At 35.5% G+C, this 22,449-nt stretch overlaps 3 protein-coding genes across 4 annotated transcripts; 1 reads left to right on the top strand and 2 right to left on the bottom strand.

The window, feature by feature from the left end:
* Positions 1 to 779: 779 nt before the first annotated feature.
* LOC113749844 (probable WRKY transcription factor 51) lies at positions 780 to 2,509 on the top strand. 2 transcript variants are annotated; one of them, XM_027293712.1, is made up of 3 exons: positions 780 to 1,138; positions 1,281 to 1,424; positions 2,208 to 2,509. In XM_027293712.1, the coding sequence occupies exons 1-3, from the start codon at positions 819 to 821 to the stop codon at positions 2,398 to 2,400; spliced, it is 657 nt and encodes a 218-aa protein (XP_027149513.1). In that variant the 5' UTR covers positions 780 to 818; the 3' UTR covers positions 2,401 to 2,509. The 2 variants fall into 2 exon arrangements, with proteins under 2 accessions (XP_027149513.1, XP_027149512.1); XM_027293711.1 differs by having other exon boundaries at positions 1,275 to 1,424.
* A 7,737-nt stretch (positions 2,510 to 10,246) lies between these two features.
* LOC113748942 lies at positions 10,247 to 13,429 on the bottom strand. The gene is made up of 2 exons (XM_027292546.1): positions 13,030 to 13,429; positions 10,247 to 10,646 (listed from the first exon to the last, which is right to left on the bottom strand). The coding sequence occupies exons 1-2, from the start codon at positions 13,384 to 13,386 to the stop codon at positions 10,431 to 10,433; spliced, it is 573 nt and encodes a 190-aa protein (XP_027148347.1). The 5' UTR covers positions 13,387 to 13,429; the 3' UTR covers positions 10,247 to 10,430.
* A 5,620-nt stretch (positions 13,430 to 19,049) lies between these two features.
* On the bottom strand, positions 19,050 to 21,794 carry LOC113748624 (programmed cell death protein 4). The gene is made up of 4 exons (XM_027292113.1): positions 21,664 to 21,794; positions 21,527 to 21,618; positions 21,105 to 21,199; positions 19,050 to 20,964 (listed from the first exon to the last, which is right to left on the bottom strand). The coding sequence occupies exons 1-4, from the start codon at positions 21,792 to 21,794 to the stop codon at positions 19,132 to 19,134; spliced, it is 2,151 nt and encodes a 716-aa protein (XP_027147914.1). The 3' UTR covers positions 19,050 to 19,131.
* Positions 21,795 to 22,449: the final 655 nt, after the last annotated feature.

Genomic DNA, 22,449 nt, shown 5'->3' with positions numbered 1-22,449 from the left:
TTTTACAATACATTTGGTATAAATTCGTAAAATTTAGTGTAATCACGAAATTTATAAACTCATGCGATTAAGTGGTGTAAAATTCATACTTACGCTAAATCTATGTGAATATATACCAAATGATGTAAGAATTGCACCAGTCACAAGACTCAACTGGAGATGCCCTGTTTCCTATTCCATATGCAGCCAGAATGATATTTTGTTGCAAAAGCTCAACCTAGCTACAAGTCAATGTGGGCACAGAGTGGCTACTTCCGCGGGCATAAGGGCGCAAATAGACAGAAGGATTCATTTGAAACGTAGTAAAAGTTGAGGGGCCGTTTGGACAAAATACGAATTTATAGAGCGACAAAATGGGACATTCTGCATAGTTTAGTGACAAACTCTAAAATTTCTGATTCATTTATTATTGTAATAGTGACTTGCCATATTACAAAATCTAATGGTGACTCCTAGCCATTCTCATCGAAATTATACATCACTCCTTCAAATTCCGACATTTACAAATCCATAATTTGTTGTTTTTTTTTTTAAATGGACACATGTAGTCTATGCAGACCATTAAATCTCGAAAATTATTAGCTCAATTTCTTTCGTCATGTAGGGTAAGAAATCTCAGTACAAAACAATTAATCTGACATAATATAGACTGCTAAAGAAGCCCCCAGTATCTTGCTAGGAAGCAGGTTAGGAAGCCTCTTTCAGAAAATGACATCTTCACTGTTCTACTATATGTATGGATGATGATCCCACTTTTTCATACCAAAAGCCAATTCAACGACTCAATACATTCCAAGTCTTTGCCTTTCTACCACGCCATGTTCAACTCCCCTTTCCTCCCACCACCAGAGCCAGGCATTAGTATTCATCATGACACTGTTATTCCAAGCACTTATACTTCTGATTATTTACTTGACAAGTACTTCACTGATCATCTAGGAAGCCAAGAACTTTCTCATTATCTTGACATACCGGATCATGGACAGCTCTTAATCAACAATGTTCATGAAGATTCCAATTCTAGCCTCACAGCATGTGTTCATCCAACTCTGTTCACTCAAGAAATGACTAGTACTACTGGAAGTTCAGCCAGCTGTATGGATGGCATGCCAATCAATAGCTACATGGAAGAAGATCAGTTAGTACACAAAGTTTTATATAGTTTCTTTCAAATCCACAAAATAAGAAAGAAAAGTGATTCATATTGTCGTTTCCCAAATATCTATTGGTAGTATGTATTTTTGCAGTTTAATTAAGATTTTTTTTCTCCATAGGTCAAGTTGCAAGAGGGTGATGAAGAGGGCTAAGGTGGATCAAGGAAATGTTATTGCTATTCGAACAAAGACTCAGCTTGAGATCTTGGATGATGGATTTAAGTGGAGGAAGTATGGGAAGAAAAAGGTGAAGAGTAATCCTAATCCAAGGTAAATAATGAAGAGTATTTATCAAAGCTTATGAAAATCTGCATGCATGCTCCAATGCACAAGATCGAGGTGACTGATAATTAATAATTATCACACGTATTAAGCTTGTCGATTTGATTATGTTATTTTTCATTCTGTGTTGTTGTATTTTTTTTTTTTCAATTTCCGGTAGGGGAAGAGAGGGGGGGGGGGGGGGAATTGAGGGAGGAAGGGTGCAGTTCAGGTGTTGCTTAAGTTGCTTGAGTATCCTGTTACCTTGGAAGTCTTTCATATGCTCTTCGTTGATTTCCAGTCAATTAAACATGTGGAGCTCCTCAGTTTCTTTACTTTCTTGGAAACCTACATGTCTAGTTTCTTTCACAAGTATATTTGTGGACAATAACAAATGATGAAAAGAGTTGCTTTTCATCGTAATCACAAAATCAGAGTGATTCCTATCCAAGAATTGCACTGATCAACATGCATATATGATATGATTGATTTCTCGATGAAGAAGATTTTTGGGCTCAATCAGAATTTCAACTACCTTGCTCGCATGCACGCATATAGTAAATGGATAATTCATACATTTTTTAAGCAGGCATTTCTCTAATAGACACACAAACACACACACACACACACAACACATGACAAAGTAAGTCCTTTATAGATATAAGATTTTTGTGATTAAATAACTCATCAGTAGATGCAAGAGGTTAATTGATTATTAGATCTTATTTACGTGTATCTATTACTTGATCTAAAAATAATTATCTAATAGCGGATTAATAAATGGTTGCACAGGAATTACTACAAGTGCTCCACTGAAGGGTGCAAAGTAAAGAAAAGAGTGGAAAGAGATGTCGAAGATCCAAGCTATTTGGTTACAACTTATGAGGGGAGGCATAACCATGAAGGCCCCTGTTTTATCTATTGTGATGAATTGCCATTGGCCATTTCCTATGGATGGACCTTGCAACCATCACAATCTTCATGATCAAACAGGCCAGTCCTGCTTCTGTAATACTACCAACCAAATTACAGCTGTAAATATAGCAGTTTATATTTATAATAAAGGAAAAGGAATAAACAGTACGATTATTGGATATTGGAATATGAGCCCCACAGATTTTTCATGTAAGGAAAACTCCACAACCTGCCAGCCACTTAGCCATCATTTGGGGACCGAGGTAAACCTTCTTCGAAATTACTCGTTTACCCAGAAATAAGTAAGTAGGTAAGAGGTCCTGAATACAGGACTTTCCACTTGCAAAAAGAGAAAAAAAGAAAGTATACTCTTTTATTGAGTATAGTCGAGTGTAATTTTTCTTTTTCTTTCTTTTTGCAGTTTTATAATAAATCATGTTCTACTTGACTAGTAAACTCTTTCAATTTGTCATTAATTAATCTCGATAGCAAATTATCTTACGTGACTTGGGACTTTATCAAACCTTGAAAAGTCATATTGTTCAAAAAAATATTAAAAAAAAAAACTCCTAAAGGAATGTATGTCGTACGTCCTGTAAATTTTTGTAATGCAAGACTAAGGAATTAGATAAGTCAGAAGAAGTGAGCTTTGGAATTGGAACAGTATTATAAACTAGAATGGTAGTTAGGCAATACGCATTTGGTAGATGACGTGACTTATTCTAGAAATGATTTTAGACACATGCTGCACGCTCAAAAATTTGAGAAATGCGTATGTGAGATAAAAAAATGATTAAAAAATATAAAAATTTTTAGGTAAAAAATTGTAATCCAAACAAGGCCTCAATATTTTCATGTCGAAGTTTGATTGGCAGCAACCACAGCATGTTGCTTTAATAGAAATTTGTCTAAATTTCATAATTAGTTAGGTAATTGCAACTAGCCAATTGACGAGTTCATTTGTGGAATAATGATTGGCTCATCCTCAAAACTCAGTCCAAGTGCATATTTTGCAACATGAGATTGATGATTCAATGTTTTATTGCCAAGAAATACATTAGTGAGGGTATTCTTTCTGATGGATATTTGAAAAAACGAGGAGTTTTTTAATCATCCAATACACATCTCCAATTGTGCAGAATGCCACAACTAAACCAAAAACGATCAATTATGCGTGCATCAACTACTATGCGACTAATGTGTAGGTAGTACAAAAAAGAAAAAAAAAAAAAAAAGAGAAAACTTACTCATTTTTATTTATTTTTCTCTATTCCATACTATTTCATAAAAGCGCATTCCTAGTTTATCGTTAAAAAAGAAAAATAATCACGATTTCCACTTAGTTTATCTTTTTTCTTTTCCCAAATATGAGAAATTTGAAAGATCCAGCAGTATTCAATTGGTTTCTACCTCGTCAAACTTAAGCCATTTTTTTCAGAATAAAATCGCTAACAAAGTAAAATGTTTTGAAATGATCCTTTTCTTTCATATCTATACCATATAGGTAGAGAGAGGAAAGGTTGGTATAAATATTTTATTGTCGCTTTATATATCCTCATTTTTGCCCTTATAAAAAAAAAACTAATTTTACTTTAATTATCCAAATATATATTGTCAAGATTAACTACCCATAAGCATTCTTAATTTACTATTTAAACATATGTTGACAAGACGATTGTCCTGTCGTGATAAGTGCTTTTCTGTAGATATCCATGACCATGAGCAAAAGTTTTCTATTTGTGCTTTTTTTGTATTACTTTTTCTATTGTTCTGTCTATGTCCTTATTTTTATGAGATGTTATTAGTAATTAAATCTAAATATTTTTTTTTTTGGTTTGCCTGCCACGGTATCCAGGGTTTTGCCCTGACTAATCTGTTGGTCGATCCGGATCGTACACCTAGCTGTCGTGGGTGAGTTTCCTAACAAGAGTGGTTGCGTACGCAAAGTTTCATGGAGGAATTTATTATTGGAATATGGGACGCTAACGAAAATATCCAAGTCTAAAGGAGTTCTATATTCAAAGGAAAGAGAAACACCAATTTCACAACCATGCATATAATCAACCCCCCCACAAAATAATCATATTTTCCCAAACTTGTCAACCAAAACAGTGAATTTGTATTACTAGTCTTCTGATCAAATTTGTATTACTACAGATTAAACTTCCGTCTGCAATTTTGTAGCCCTTAAATAGCTATCGTCTCTGTTATTGTGCTAATTATGCATCCTGTGTTATATGTAGCGCATATTTAGTTGATTAATGATAGAAATTCAATAAAAAAAAATCTTTGATTAACATTCTAAAGTTCTTGACTTTTAGACATAATTTTTTTCTCTTTTTCTTGGAGGGGAGGGTGGTGGGTGGGATTAGGCTCCTCTCCATTGCATTGGAGAGATTTTCTGTCTATTATGCCATAATCAAATTAATTTAAAAATTATTTTCAAAGATCGACTCCATTCATAATATATTTCATTACTTGTATTGGTTATACATAAAATTTCATATGAAATTGACCAAGTTTTGCCATTTGAATGACCATTGCAAATTTTGTCACAATTTTGAACTGTTTTTCTCCGTTACAAATATTTTGTGCAAATTAATGTCAAAATATTCTCAAAAAATATCATTTTTCAATAAATTGATCTGGAGATCAAAAGAAAAGTAAGGACACAATTGCTTAATTTTATAACATTATATAAAGTTAGATATGAATAAATGGAGAGAATTCAAATGGAAAGGATCCTAATCCATGGTGGGTGGGGGTATATAGAGTTTACAATTAAGGAAGTGAATATGGGTGATTCTACGTGAACTTCTTCCACCGAAACCAGATGGATTGACGAGTAATTTCATTAACTTTGTGACACAGAAAAGAATTGATAGGTTGCATTTTTGTTATTAATTTTATGATTGTCTTCCTCTTGAATTTTATCTAATATTACATTAATTGGAAGATTTTACTTATTTTTTATAATTGATATTAGTGATAGAAATTCGAAACAAAAAGAGAATTAAAGACATGTGATTTCTCACTAGATGTGCTCTTCAACATAAACACGTCAAAGTATTACTCTGCATGTCTAGGAAGCTCGATATTTGACACGTAGGAAGATGTCCAACTCTGAATCAAAGCCCTGATTGGATTTGACAGAATGGATAGTCTTTCGTTTGTAATAGGACACTAGTCCATTCTTTTCTATTTTAACTTCTTAAAAGAATCAAGGCCGCTTTGGAATTGGATTTCACGAAGCAGAAGTAGTCTAGTAGAATTAGGAAACGGAACAGCAGGAGGACGTTTGCTTTTCTTTATCTTTTCTTTCTCCAAGCAAAACAAGTGTAGTAGGTATCTTTTCTTTTCGGAAAGAAACAAGAATCAACGTTCTTTCTTCTTTTCTTTCTTGCGATGCTTTATCTCATATTTGGAGGATAGTCATGTTAATTAGTTCGACTAATTTGCGTGGGATTTCTTCAACGAAGATGAATTAATTTTCTCATTCTAGTTAAGAAACAACGGAGGACTTGGTTCAACTTAAATTATGAGATCAAATTGTTTATATTTATTTCTTTTATTTATTGGTATTCGTATGTTTTCTGATTTACTTTCTTATAGTTATTATTTTATTTAAATATCAAGGTCGCCCATATTTAGTTCAATCTAATAAAATCAATTGGAGTAGTTAAATTCGTAATTGTTTAATTACTTTAAAATAGTAGTAACTGGTATGATTGGGTTCGTGTAAGGGGACATATAAGCTAATTTAAAATAACCATCGTAGCGTGTTATTGGATTAGAACAGAGTTTCTCTAATTCTTAAGGCAATTAAAAAATTGAACTTTAATGTCGTATCTAGGGTTATTTCTTAATTAAGGTTGTGGTTAACGGTCGTACCTTAATCACTAATACAATAAAGAGAAATTGACTATCATCGCTTGTTTGATAATTATAACTTATTTATCAATGAGTAAATGAAATTATCATTGCATCGATGATCAATTAAGTGAATCATCTCCAAAGTTATTTCTTGGCTAGAGTTTATCTATTATTACTTCAATTTTAATAATTGTCACTTAGTCTTTTCTATTTGAGTTATTTATTTATTCTCATCTTTATAAAAATTTCCCTTACTCTGTGCTCTAGAAGAAACGAATTTTCCCCTATCCTTGTGGATTCGACCTTACTTACTGCTATATATAAAATTTGTATTTTATTTGAGTAGATATTTATTATAATTACACATACTGGATACCTGTCAAGACTCATATTACTATAACAAATAATCACAATACCAATAAACCATAAAACTATATCATGATTTGGTGCCATAATAGGCCTACAAGCTCGGTAATTAGATACATGATCAACTCTTGCTATTCCTGCCCCTTCCCTTCCAAGGACGACAAAATTACTTGCATAAAACTCTACTGGTTATGGGCGGCTCAAATACTGATTCCACCGATTACGAAAACGAGACTCAGCCTCAAATCTATGTATATACAGTTACTGAATTGTGAAGCTCCTCAAATTTCTCCCTGCATATGAACAAACAAGTCTAGTAACCCCAAAAAAAAAAAAAAAAAGAGCATCTGGGCAAAAAGGAAAACACAAAATAGATATAGTTTTCCTCTTCCAATGGCTACAATCATAACTTCAATGTGAAAGGATCAAACCTGGACGAAGAAGATTTTAGGGTCCTCATGATTCATCACTTGGACCATCAACCACCATGAGTGTTTACACTTCAAAAAGGGTTGTAAAATCATACACCTTTTGAGCAAAGGCCCTTTGTTGTTTCATTCTGATCAGTTGCCTTTTCGTCCTTTAAGATGGATGGAATGGTAAACATCACAATCTTCTGCTACTGCTATATGTAAAGTATTTGCATAGAAAACCAGCAACCCTCATATGAGTGGTTTAAATATTTAATCATTCTGCCAAGAAGAACCATTTCTTGGTTAATATAATATTAGCAGTTGGAGCATGAATTGCATACAATTTTTTCAAGTTAATAAACCTATGCGCAGCCACTTAGCCATCATTTGGGAACAATGATGAGACACATTAATTGAATAAATCGGACTCTGTCCAATGCTTCTTTCCACCTACGCATTCTCCTTCCTATCTGTAATGAGAAAGAATGTTCAGATTAAGAATTGTGTTCCAGATACTTGAGAAAAAGTTGAGATGGAAAATGAGCGACTCGAGCCAGTATGGGTATTTTAATTTGCATAAAAAAACTTGTATAAAAATAAATATAGTATAATAAAATCAGGTTTGGTTCTTAACGTTCATGTATACAGCATGAGTTGACTCAATTTGGACAGGTACAGTTGCGCTTGCATTTTTGTTATACAAGCACATGATATTATTCTATTCGTGAAAATTTTAATATACTTGAATAAAATATTTCATATCATGTTCAGTATTATAAGATAATGTGATTGTACATTAGATTAAATATGAGGGCAAATATAACAATCACAAGGAATCATTATATAAAAAAAAAAAAAAAAAACAATCTCAAGGAATTGAATAAACCCAACTATGCGAGCCTGAGGTCCACATCCCCGCTTATAGGCTCGTGATGATCAATTGCCAATTGTTTGTTAGTTTCAAAATTAGTCAATTCCAGGTTTTCTAGAGACTCATTATTTACAGTGGATAATTATGCATGCCAAACTAATAGTGACATGCACCGAAACTGGATGTCGTTTTGTTTGCTTCATCTAATTTCTATTCGTATCGTCCACATCAAGAATTTTTTTATCTGATACTTCTAGTTAGGTTGCTAGTTTTACCAATTCGAATTGCTTTTGAGACTTTTCCTGCTCCTACTCAATTCAGCAGTCCTTTGCCAAAATAACCTTTGTTTTCCTAGAAAATATTCCTACAATGATTCAACTCCAAATTTTATTACTAATCTAATCTTCTGATCTTATCTCTAACAAGTAGAAACCTCCTCCATGTTTTTTCAATCAAATTCTACAAACTCAATCAGATTCTTGTCACCACCATTGGCAATACATGAGATTCCAGACTCACAGAGTGTTCATCCAAAATAAATGCATAAGCTCCTTTCCTCAACCTTACTTGCTATTCGCCCCACATAACCACATGCACAACGAACTTCCGTCCAATGCAGTACAACAAAATCAAAACTAAAACTCCAAAAAGAGTTAATAGAATGAATAAGTGAAGGAGAGTTCTATGTAAATATACTAATAGTTCCTATAGGAATGAAGGCATCAGAAAGAGAAAATCACCATAATTGGAGCGGAGATGAATAATCAAAATTTTAGATTTTTCCCTCATGTTTGGTGATAATTCCAATTTCCCTGAATGAATTTTTCTTTTTTTTTTTTAGTGAGAAGGAGAGCGTCACAAAGAGAAAATTATTGCAACTGGTATGGAAATGAATAATCAAATTTTAGATTTTGTATCATCAGTTTTATGTTAAGTATCCAAGACTTTTTTGGTGAGGAGAGTTACAGAAGAGTGATAAATAGAAACAAAATAGAGTCTTATAGTCCGAAAAAGGGAAGATGGATTCTTTTGCACTGTATTAATGGCTAATAAAGGGGTTTACCCTTTTTCTCATTTTCGTTTGAGTCTGACCGGATGGATAGCAGAAAAGGCTATTATGGAAATAATTAATAAAGTATGAAGGAATCATTTTAGGAATATTTTTTGTGAGGGGGAGTTATTTGCAATTCATCAAACGGAGAAACAAAGGACAAAGACCTCGCCCAACTTAAGAGTAAATTAGCTATTTGGGCCGAACTTACTTTTCAGATAATGGTGCGTATAGCCCAACACTTCAAATACAATTGTTTAACATTCTGAGACATGTAATCCAATGATTTATACAGAATTGATGAGTTATCTGATTGGATCAAATCAGTATCATTCCCAGTAGGTCCAAAGAATGTATTCCCAAGACCCAGTTTCGTGAGCAATATTGGGGACCATTATTGTTAAAGTTAAGAACGATAGGTGAAAATGACGTTTTCAGGGCCTTATTAGCTACGGTTCAGGACTCTCAGAGGAAAGCTCTATGTGTAGGCCCTGTTCTCGATTGTTACAAAATCTGATTATAGAAATTGATTGCGTAAAAATTTAGAATCAACAAAAAACTAATCTTTAGGTGATTATAAATTTAACTTTTTTATCATTAAAAATTCTATAATTAATATATATAATTAATTAAGAACATCACAAAAACTAATTATCCACCGTCAGAATCTATAATTAGTTAAAGTGATCAATCAAGAACAAAGCCCGTAGGGAACTTGTAGGAAGCAATTTCATTATGATCCATACTAAGCGGAAAAATAAAATTTACAAGGCATGTAAATAAACAATTAACCGATTAATATTGCTCCTAAACTCGTAGAAGGAAATACTTAAACATTTGTTGAGATCTTTAGAAATAATTGATAAAAGAGGCACTTGATTTGGATGAATGCATTATCATTATGCTTTAACTTCCATTCTTTTTATACCAAATGTGGAAGGCAAGTAAGTACTTTATTCCTTAGTGTAAGTTATACTTCAAAGGAACCCACCCTCACTTGTGTCATCCTGTGTATTAAAAAGGGCAAATACAATACCAACGAGATTGTTCAGGTTTAAGATCCTTTTGAAAGTGATTATTATGTTTCAATCATGAGAATATCAATTTATCATCAACCCTTTTTTTTTTTTTTTCCAAGTGAGAGGTTTCGAACCCAAGATTCCGGTGGCTTCGCGATTTTCTTGCCATTATTAACGCATGATTGATTGCCTTTGCCATGCTTATGTACCGGTTAAGTGTGGCATAAAAGAATTATCGATCAACTTAATACCTTTAAAATAGCACAAGTAGTTAAACTTTTCTTCTGCTTATTAATCTCGGGAAAAAAAATAAATTATCATTCTGCAAGTACCCAAACTAGTTATTTATACGTAAATGAGTGCAACAGGGGAAGGTTCTCTGTATTTTCTGAGGAAATCTAAGCAACAGCACCATGTGATGGTTAGTACTAGCTGGAACATGGAAATGTTTAAGAACTGAAAATTTTCACGCCAATAAAATTTGCCTAAGCTCATGAAAGCTTCAATTCATCTGCCACGCTTTTCCAGAAAATCCCTAGTTCTCTTCCTCATGCGGGTGAACACAATAACCACGCAAGCAAGGATCCATGGGGGAATACGACCACCTGAAAGGTTCAACTTACTTGCCCAATCTGGCGGGGCCTCCTTGATAGCAAATACTATCAAAGCGGTTATAAATGCAACCCCGGACACTATTTTCGTAACTGGTTTGACCAAAGAGTCCTGAAATAAGATGTTATAAAAGCATCATGTCAATTAATTATTGAGTAAATTTTATACACACTGACAGTGTATATACTATTACAGTTAGATGCACAACACACATGCAAAATTTAGGTTTTAAATTCAAATTCGGATTATGTGTCATGCATCCAATGGTGAAAGTGTATACATCGTTAGTATATGAAAGATTAATCCTTAATTATTACATCTGTTTCATGCCAGATGCTTGCAGCATCTTATCAGATGTTCAAGATGAATAGCACTCAAAAAACAATTGCAAACGCATGGATTCCAACCAAAAACACAAAATTCATATGGGAAGTTTTTCAAAAAGCAAAGCACCAAATATTAATATTCAGTATGATTTGGGGGGAAAGGTAGAAACAGAGCAAAGCTCTCTTCTTAAGTTAAGAAAAGCTTTGCTCCTTGGTGATTATATGGCCAAAATGAAAACGTTAGCTACATATGCTATTAATGCTATTTTAGCAGATACCACATTTTGGTATGACAAGAAATGTATCCTGCAAGAGAAAAGAAATCACGAGATTATATCTTAAAGGCTGTATGATTATCCAACCGCACATCAAACTAAGAGCTTTATTACGAGATACCATTGCTACAACTTATGTCCTTCCCAAAATGTCTAAGGATCAAGAAATTGCAAGTCGGTCCTATTGTGTCCTCCTCGTATTTTCCTGCTTCTCTCCCACCAGAAAAGAGGTGCTTGTCCACTTACCATCTCAATTCACCACAGGACCAACCCCCCCCCCCCCCCCCCTCCTCCTCTTCCACAGAGAAAGAGGTTGTTGCCCACTCCCCTCAATCATGCCCCTATCTCCAATCTAATGTGGATTTGTCTTTCATGGTTAGAATAAATAACAATCAAAATTTGAACAACCGGAAGTTCAAAAGCTGAACATGAAAATTTAACTCCAAGTTGAACAAGACTAAACGATATTTAGCACTACTCTAGGCATCTTTTTTATTTTTACTTCTCTTCATTTGTTGCTATATTTCGAGTAATGTTTCATTTTACTCCTTGTCCTAGCACAAAGGAGGCTTGTATGACCACCCCTAGCTCCATTTAGAATGAAACAAGTTGATGTAGAACCATTTTTCCAACTTAGCCATAGACACACGCCACCATCTTCAAAGTAGTCCTATATAAGTGAAACTTTTTTACATCATTTCAACTCCCTGGCCACGTAACATGTCAATTCTGCATTTGAGAAGTTCCCAAACCATTTGAAAGAAAATTTAAATTTAAGAAACCAGATGATACGCATAAACCAGAAACTTAAGTTGCAGAAATTTTTTGTTCACGAGTGACCTATCCATAAGAGTCTCATAAAAGAGCACACATGAATAATGATTTTCAAAGCTATATCAACTTTTTAGGCTTGAATAGATGAGGTAAGACCATAAGGTTAAAAAGGACTACAATTATGCACCCCCCCCCCCCAAAAAAAAGGGCAGGGGTGTTGAATCTTCTACTTGATTTCTGCTCTTTGAAGGGGAACCGCACCCCTGTTCTCTCTTTATTTTTTTTATTTTCCAGTCTCTTGATCCACTGATTTTCATTAAAAAAATTAATTTTAATATTCTGTGAAACAATATGAAATTAGAATAAATAAAAATTGTATTATGCAATTCTGAGGATACTAACCAAACATATCGATCCAAGATTTTGAAATGTTCATGTATCTACATGTTAATAGAAGGAAGGTCAAAATAATCTTTAGGAAGCCAACAATTCTCCAATTAACCTTCAGTAAATGTGGCATAGCTGCAAAACAGAGGCTTCTTAGTGGAGAGTCAAGTATTACCCAGTAGCTAAAGGGCCTTTCTTCCTCATTGTTCCCCATTCTCCCTCCCAAGTTTATGCTTCCCCTTCCAAAAATTCTTCTCTTTTTTTTTTGCCCTTTAGAACCCAAAAAACAGGTTTCATTGTAGGACCAAGCTCTAACCCATTGAGCTATTTAGACTATTTGAAATTTTGTTTCTAAAGAATCATCAATCAAATTATTCATTAAGATAGCAATTGCATAATTATCTGCCAACCTTCCCCAAATTACATTCGCTATACTCCACTGCAACCTGTCAACACATATTAAGGAGCTAAACACTATCTATTCTAGCATGGTTTTTTTAACACTAAAATTTCGAATTTGATGCTTGATAAGATAGACACCACATCCAGAACAGTAACAAATTCAGTTTAATTTCAAATCCCAATTCATGCCTATACGAAATTTTACTGCCCATCAAGGCATCAATCACAAAATGAAAATAGTAATAATACTAATAACAACAAAAATTTTAAAAATCCCAAAAAGCAATGCACGAGAATTTAGAGTAATACTGGAATTGTAGTTTAAATTACCTTGGGTTGTCCATCGAGGTAAACAACGGAGCCATCTTTGTAAGAAAGCAAAGATCTGCCATTTCTGGGATTAAATCGGATCGGGGCTCCGCGACCTGACCCAGGAGTGAAAGCATAGACGGATTTGAACCCATATTTGTCCAGAATATCGCGGACCTCCAACTGGTCTTGGTCCCACCCACTGAGGCTGGACTTGAAGACGTCGATGGGGCCTTTCCCAAGCTTATAGAGGTGGACCTCGACCTCGGGCACCGTCGTTCTAACCGACCGGATCCTATGGGGAGAATTCGGGTCCGATAATAACGGTGATGACTCGTCGGCGTTTGCTGGTGCGGCTTCCTCTTCGATTTCTCCCATCCGAAATTATTTTTCTGCCGGCAAGCCGATGTCAGAGAGGAGTTTTCTGTTTGTCGCTACTTTATAAAGCCTTTCGAATTGGTTCGTGCGGGGGGCCACTTAAGCTGAGAGGTGGTAAAAACCGTAAAACTAACATTGCTACTATTTTTTCTTTTTCATTTTTTTTGGGTGAACAATTACTCGTATTTTACGTCTCTATTTGGGAAAATGCAAATTTTGGTCCCTAAATTTTGGACCACGGATACATTTCATCCTTGAAATTTCTGGAGCAACACATTTAGTATTTGAATTATCAATTTTTGATCAATTTCATTCTTAAACGGATAATTAATCAATTTGAATGAAAATTTGCCCATTAATTAAAAAGGTTTACACAACTTAAAATCAGTAAAATTGAATGGATATGTTCACTTTTCCAACTCAAATACCTTTATTCGCAACTCCAAATTTTCTTTAAATTGATTAATTTCCCATTTGAGGATAAAATTGATCAAAATTTGATAGTTCAAATACTAAAAATGTTATGCTAAAAAGTGCAATGATAAAATTTGTTCGTGACCCAAAGTTTTAAGAGTAAAAACTGGCATTTTCCCATCTCTATTTCATTCTTGGGGGAATTTGACTTGACTCAAAATGTATATTTAGCAAAGAAATTGATAGACGGTAGTAGTGGTTGTTCGTGGGTTAAGTATAAATTATTTGAAACTAAGCAGACGTGGAACAAGTTTCAATTAGTATTTGTAAAGTGGAACATAAAGCAATTTATAGCATAAATCAAATCAATAGTAAATGGAAGCAATTAATTAGGATTCAATACTTAAAACTCCAAAATCAAGATTGACACAGTTTGCAGTTATGGAAAAAAAAAAAGATCTTAAAAAAAATTTAAACTAGATTGGCTAAAAAGGGTGGAACTGGTTTTATGGTGAACAAATGACAGAGGAATAATTAATGGCACATTTTGGGAAATGATTGTGATAATAGTAGTAAGGTGAGTTTGCATAAACGGTAGATACGTACGTTTTTGTACGGTGATAGTAGTGATTAAAACCATAAAATCAATTCTATTTTCCAATTACTGTATGGTAAGTGAAGAGATATATAACTTGAAAGCATTTCCCTAAGCAGATCTTCCCATTTTGGCTTAGAAACTTTTACCATCAGACGGTGAACTTGGCAAGAACAGCTACAAAAATCTGACAAGGTAAGAAAGAGGCAAGAGCTCCGTGTAAATCAATGGATCTTGTCGAAGTCAAATCCCATATGTTTACAGCAATGATTCTTCTGCTGATATGTTTGGTTCCACCCCATTATGGTGCAATGGCCATCTCGAATAGAGCTGGATAGTGTTGAGCAGCCAGAACCTACACATGGTTCCCTAACAAAATCCAATGCCTGTGAGGTTGGAGGACTTGTTCCTGGAGGGCCAAATCCAGAGAAGTCACCTGGCGGTCGTCGTCGGATCAGGTCGCTGTTGAAATCGCATGCTTTCAGGCCTAAATCCTGAAGAATCGCCAGGTACTCCTCCTAGAGGCACGTCTCTGTCGGATAAGTCAAAGGTTGATCATGAAGTTCCTTCTGCGAGAACAGTCGCCAGTAACTCTAAGAAACAACTGTTGAAAGCGGCTGCTCCTCAGGGATTCAAATCCTCGAGAGTCAACAGATACTCTTAATCTTGATGTTAAAGAGACTTGTGCCTAGTTCCGGAGATAATGCAGGTGGAAATGTTAAAAGCCTTTTTGAAGACTTGTGCCCCCGCCAGGATTATGAGATATACGTAGGCAACGTAAACATGTTAATTACTCATTTATCATGGAAATCGATTAAATATTTACCATACCATTTCTTTCAACAACGAACGATAGCAATGGTACTTAATGAATCAGCTATATGGAGTTTCTATACATGTACGTTGTATAATCTGTATCAAGAACCTATGACTTCTGCAATTACATTATTCTTCTGCAACATTATTGATTATGCAGAAGACATGCACCAGAGAATGCAGCAGAGATTCAGAGAATATGGACTCTTGTTCTTCCTTTTAATCCCTCCATGTCTTTAAACCATTTCAGAGTATTGCTGCATACCACAAAGTATATTAACCCCAAAAAAAAGGGGGGGGGTGTCGAAGTGTTCCCCTCAAAAATCACCTTGATTGTCCCAAAATTTTTGAGCATTTTCTGGTATTATTTTCAAATCTTCTGCTCATGACTATCCATGTAACAAATAGATGGTATCAAATTATCTCATTAGTCACCAGTTAATTTCAAGGTAATTAACTCTGTTAAATTAATAGCATCATACGTACCAAGCAAACAAATTAGTATTGATACCTAATAGCATTACATGATTAGTGCACTGGAGCATAACAATTTATCTAATGACCGTATGTTCTTGTCTGCCGGCTAGCCGATTGATGTGTTAGTCGTTGCCGGCTGCCTCTGTGGATTATAAGCCCTGGCCTCTGAGGGACGGGTACCTGGTCTGCCAAGGAAGTTTAATATCTGAATATCTATTGTCCTTTGGATTAACTACTTCAATTTTTTTTAACCTCCAAGGTCATCACTTTGTACTTCCCTCGTATAAATTCTGTTCAAAAGTTGTATTATATATCAACTTGTTAATTTTGCACAATCCAAATAAAGAAAATCGGCCTATCTAACGGATACTCATGTATTTCATGTGTTAGATTTTTTGAAATATAAAATTAACTAAGGAAAACATATAAAAAATCCAACTTATACTACATTACATTAGCAAATCAGAAATAATTAATGGCAATTTCAGCCGAGAATGTTAGATTGTGCAGTATTAGTTCTTGGAGAGTAACGTGGATAACTTTTATTTTATTACCTTCCTTTTTAATAAATTTGCAATAATAATTCTTTTAACTAATTTGCTAAAATTTCTCGATCATCATTGATTCTTAATCTACTATGCATATCTTTTATAGAGCATTTATTGGTTTGGCCAAGGGGTTAAGAAAGGCCTCATGTGTTAGTTTTTTTTATAAGGAAATTTCTATGGGCTGTTCACGTTATTATGAATAAGAAAGAATTTTCTTAATAAATGCATTAATTTTTTTGATATTTCGCAACTATTTTAAAGGGACCTCAATGACATACCTAACATTTTTCCTAATTAAAAGTAAATATTACAAATCTTCCAATGACATTTATTCTTCTGTCGCCAAAATAATGTAATTCACCAATCACCATCGTGCCAAAAGTCACAAAAAGTGTGTTAAATTTATTCATCAAATAAAAGAAAAGGAGAACCTAGTAAATCACACACATACAATTTGTTTAATTAAGAGAACTTAAAATATGCTATATGATTCACTTGTATACTCCATTGCTTTAATTTATCGTTTCTCTTTTTGCATTTTCTTTTATCTTACAAGTCTTAAAACTTTATTAATGCATGTGTTCTTCTGTAAAAAAAAAATTTTATATTTTTCCTTCACATTTTTTAGTTTCTTGGGGGATAAAAAAGTTCTATGTTCATAATGGCATTGTTTTGGGACCGAATCCAGAAACTTCACCAGGTACCCCTGCAATCAACTCCCTCCCAAAAGCAAATGTTTTCAAGGTCAAGAGACTTGTTCCTTCGGGGCCAAATCCCCAGGAGCCACCAGATTCTCCCCCTAGCTTTGATGTTAAGAGGCTTGTTCCCTCAGGGCCGAGCGCGCAAGAATCACCAGATTCTCCCCCGCCTTATGATTAGAGCTGTTAATCGAGCCGAGTCGAGCCGAGTACTTGGCTGCCGAGCTCGACTCGAGTTTAATTCGAGCCGAGCTCTACTCGAGCTCGTTAGGAAAACGAGCTTTAAAATGTGTTCGAACTCGGCTCGTTAAATGTACATGTGGCTCGAGCTCGAGCTCGAGCTTGACTCGTTTATCACAAACGAGTCGAGCTTCACGAGCTCGAGCTCGAGCTCGTGCAAATTAATCTTAATAAAAACCTATAATTTTTAATTTTTATAATTTTGATTTCTAAAATGACAAATATGCCCTTCATTAACGAGCTCTAACGAGCTACTCGAGTATCAAACGAGCCGAGTAAGCTCGGCTCGTTAACTAAACGAGCATGTTTCGAGCTCGAGCTCGACTCGTTAACCAAAATTAACGAGCCGAGCTCGAGCCTTAACGAGTCGAGCTCTAACGAGCTTTCGAGCTACTCGATTGACTTAACAGCTCTACTTATGATGTTAAGAGGCTTGTTCCTTCAGGGCCAAGAATCACCTGAACCTCCCAGTCGATTCGAGGTCAAGAGACTAGTACCTTCAGGGCCAAATGTGCAAGAAACACCAGATTCTCCTCCTGCATTTAAGGTTAAGAGACTTGTTCCTTCGGGACCAAATCCAAAAGAATGACCGGATTCTCCTCCTGCATTTAAGGTTAAGAGGCTTGTTCCTTCAGGGCCAAGTGCTCAAGAATCACCTGATGCTCCGCCAAAACCCGAAGCTTTTGTTTTTTCTCAATCTAACAGTTTTGAGCAATCCCCTCCAGGATTATAGATAGGAAGAGGGTGAATTAGATATATAACATGATTCAACAATTGTTTTAAGGAGATGCATTAGGCTTTGAATTGTATAACTGCTTCGTTTGTCAACAGTGAATCTACTATACGGGAAGATTAGGACCTTGCAATTAGCTTCTGCAAATTTTTATGAAGGATCTATAACTTTCATCCACATGTCAAAATAGTTAACAAGTATTCCAAAAAGAATTATAAACCGCCTGCCTTGTATTAAGGCAGGACTAAAGTTTTTTATTATAAAAATCCATCCAATTAAAGTACTTTGTACCTGTTTAATTTCCAATGAATTTAATAATCTCTTGGAAAGAAAAACGCAGGGTGCCTCCAAGGACAAAGTATTGTTCATAATTATTCTACTATGACTAATGTTGCCAATAAACCGTTCTAACTGCAACACCACCCCCCAAAAAAAAGGAAAAAAAGAAAGAAAGAAAGAAATCTCCTACCTGCTGAAAATGTTAAGACTTGATTTCGATGCATCATCTTTTTCAAAAGATGCAACTACACTTTTTCTAAGAAAAAAGGTTCCATCATAGTGTTTAAGGTTACAAAACTTTAATTTAAGTTCTCCTCATCTTTTCTAGGGAGCAAAGGTGTCAAGTTTGCTTTGACGCTGACGCCTGCTTTGACAAACAATTGGAGGAAATCAACCATGCATTAGGCTCTACGGTTATACTTCTGGAGATCAATTACCAGGAAAGAATATGGTGTTTCCTCATTTTGCTAGTTTTCTATTATTAGTGACATAATGATCAAGTAGATAATCAATCCTTAGTTGCCAGAAATGCAAATGTAAATTTAATTTTTTTTCATTGATGCATATTGAACTTTAAACAGCAACAGTGCCAACTTTTATGCTAAAGGTTCAAGATATCTGATTAGCATACCACCTGGGAAGAAAATTCAACAATCCAGCGTCTAAATCTCCATCCCTAATTTAACACAAGAAAAGAAAGTGAAAATCCTATGTTCCAGTCTAGTTGTAGAGGTAACTCCGCAAATCCTCGCAATTAAACCATGAAACAAGAATGAAGAAGAAGTATCCAAGCATAAAACAGAAACTATAAGGAGAAAAAACATAAATCCAGTATTGTTCTAGATCTTGTCCTGTGATTCTTAGCTGAGAATCAGTGAGAGTGGGGCAGTCTCTTACACATATGAATTCCTTTAATTAACTAAGATCAAAGATAAGTTCATAGCACTAACAAAATCCATTCTCCAAAGATTGTTCTGATCGATATAAACCAAATGATGAATCAAGCCATCCTTCAACCATTGCCTGATCAAAATAATGTTTGAACTGTTTCTTAGCATCCGGTACATCCAAAGCTAAGTCATCAAGAGATTCAGCCACTCTCATGAACCCCTTCGTCATCTGGTTCATGGTTATTAGTCCCATGCTAAAACATTCTTTAAGCAGACCCCACAACCTATCATTCTTCTTCTCCATAATAATCACCAGTGATTTCTTAACAACCTCGTGGTGAAAAAATGGCATCCCTAACTCCTTAATGCACCTGCAAGCTTCCCTTGTGTCCCCTCCAGACTCGTATTCTTCAAGCAACTTTCCTATTTTGTCCTTGACATCTTCAACTGCCCACCCATTTCTGCAGCTTCCTCCACCACCCCAGCACCTTAAAATCCGCTCCCCAGAAAGTCGAGCCTTCAGCAAGGACTTTGCCATTTGAGTAACTTTATTGCAGATTGAGCCTGACCCCAAAAATTGATTTTCAATCTCCTCCAAGTTTTGTGGTGCTAAGACTTCATCTACCTCTGCTCGGGCCAAGAACAGTGCTAGATCCTCAACGACAACAGGATTGTCTAGGGCTGTGTCATCTGCAGATTCTATCAACATCACAAATCCAGTCACAATGTCATCAGCTGGAAAGCACAAGGACGATAACAAAACAGAAGCCATTTCTTTCTCTCTATTTTTCCGATCCATGGCTAGAGTAATTAGCTTCTTGACAAATATCGCATTCAGTTCTCCTGAAGAGGAGCTGTTTGCTGATTCCAGACAGTGAATTACTTCTGAAATATCACCAGAGAGAAAATACTCTTGAATTATTGACTGGGCCTTCACCTTGAAAGCTTTTACAACACCATCTCCTATTGTTTGCCTTCCAGGCTGCAGCGACAGGGCTGACAGAGAAGAGGCACACAACCAACCTTCTGATGCTGCCTTGGAAATCAATGACTGCAATATCCTTTTAGCATTCGGAATGTCGAGTGACAAGTCATCTACATTGTCTATGATTCTACCAAATCCCTTTGAAATTTGGCTTGAATTAATAAGACCTTCTTCAGCAGCTGTCTTCAGCAAGTCCAGAAGGTAGCTTTCAGCATGCTGCTTTTCCATTGCCATTATAATAGCTCGTTTGACTATCTCATGGTGAAAAAAAGGCACATTCAAATCCTTGATGCATCTGTAAGCCTCTTTCTTGTCACCACTTGATACGTATTCAGTCAATAGATTGTTAATTCTGCTTTTGAAATCTTCAGCCGTATTATTCTTGTTTCCTGCCCAACGCCGACCTATGCTATCTGTATGCAGAGGGGCTGACAAGTAACTCTTCTGAGCTCGTTTGATGACAAGACATCCCTTTGAGTCATTAGGCAAGGACGCAAATGCCTTTGTCAAGAATGCAGGAGGAAGTATCTCATCAACTACTGCACGAGCTAGAAACAATGCAAGAACATCAATTGTATCTGGTATATCTACAATCAAGTCATCAGCAGCCATCAATAGCCTAATGAAACCTTTGTACATCTGTTGAGGATCAATAATGTCAGCATAAAGTGAGGATAAGAGAACAGCAGCCATTTCTTTCTCTTTATCACGCCTATCCATTGCAATAGAGATGAGCTTTTTGACAAAATAAAAATCATAGTTTGGCATTCCAAGTTCTCTTAATTCATTGGCTGTTGAGGTGATATCATCAGTGGCAAAATATTCCTCGATTATTATGGTAGCCTTCTTTTTGTACTCCTCAAATGATGTATTTACTTTTGTAGCAAATGACTGCTCATTTTCCTGAAACCAAGAATTTCATTTCATGATTGGCATCAAGAATTTAACGATTACTGGCAAAACACTACTAGTGGACTGAAGAGTGGAGACAGAGAACAGAATTTGATCTACAATACAATATGCAGCATTATAAAGGCAGTTACCTCAGTGCTACTGTAATTTGGATCATTTGGGTCAAGGACATGGCCATCATCCGTATCAAGTAGTCCCCCCCATGTTCCTTTTCCTCCACAACCACCTGCGTGATCCGAAGTATGAAGGGAATAACTTTAAGCATGCTTTAAAGCCTAATTTCTTTAACAAGTGTCTAACCAATAGAAGCCGCATATATTAATTGATCACAAAACAAATAATCTAGAACCAAGCAAGAGAGAAATAACAAATGCTATTGTAAATGTCTAATGCACTACTAAAATCACCCAAGTGATTTGCCCCATGCAAAAAAAAAAAAAAAAGGTTTTCAGCAGGTTTTCATTCAAATTATACTGTAAAAATTAAAAACGATTGTCCTCAAGTTATGAACTCATGATTCAACTTAGAACGCCAGAAAAAATTATGTTCCAACCTTTTTTTGGACGGCCATCTCCTTTAGAATGTGACTGTCTCAGATTTTTGAGTGGACTTTTCTTGCTTGTCCCATGCTTACCATGAGGAGATCTAGGAGAATTAGGTGATCGTGGTGAACTTGGAGATTTTGGAGACCTTGGAGATCGTGGTGACCTTCGAGATGTGGATATCTGCAAAGTGGAAAGAGATAAAAGATCTACACTCTCCGAAGCTGATTGGTGTTGTTCCCGGTGCTTCTTTGACATATTCCCATCACTGAAGTCCATCAGGGTGAGTTCTGATTGCACTAACAACTTGAGAGAACCAAGTCGACTTGCAGCGTATATAAAGCTAGCAAACGTTCAACTTGATTTCAGAATCTTGAAATCAGAGGTAGTTTAAGTATCTCCTGAGAAAATAGGAAGCTGAGTCTTTGGAATGTCTGACTTCACTTCTTTGGAATGTCTGACTTCACTTAGGCTGTGATTAAGGTGAAGATTACAATAATTACAGGAAGTAGTTGAGAAAATTGATATAGCACCAGTGACAGGCGTATTCCACTGCCGGAATGGCGTGAAAGCCGGGCTCCCTGGAATCCTGAAATTAACAGGCATTATCAACATCAGAAGCACTTACTAGACTCGTGCAGTTTCTAGCTGATAAATGGCAAGAAAAACTGATGCTAAATTAAGCATTTGTATGCTACATATTGTTTACTATCACGTCATCTATGAGTTCTCATATTCAGATCCACCTTTAAATGATCAATGAAATCGAACACCTAATGACTTCAGGGCAAAAAAATGAGGAGAAAAATATTGGGAAGTCGATTTCTTGCACATCCACTTCTTCTTCATTTCCTCTTCTCTTGTTTTCTCAACCTCCCCTGCTTCTCCTGTACTACATTACTAAAATTTCACCACTCTTCCCTCCTACATATCT

This window comes from Coffea eugenioides, chromosome 10 (assembly GCF_003713205.1).
Source record: "Coffea eugenioides isolate CCC68of chromosome 10, Ceug_1.0, whole genome shotgun sequence".
Lineage (NCBI taxonomy): Eukaryota > Viridiplantae > Streptophyta > Magnoliopsida > Gentianales > Rubiaceae > Coffea > Coffea eugenioides.
The sequence above is the reverse complement of the archived record's forward strand: the minus strand, read 5'-3'. Positions and strand labels throughout refer to the sequence as shown.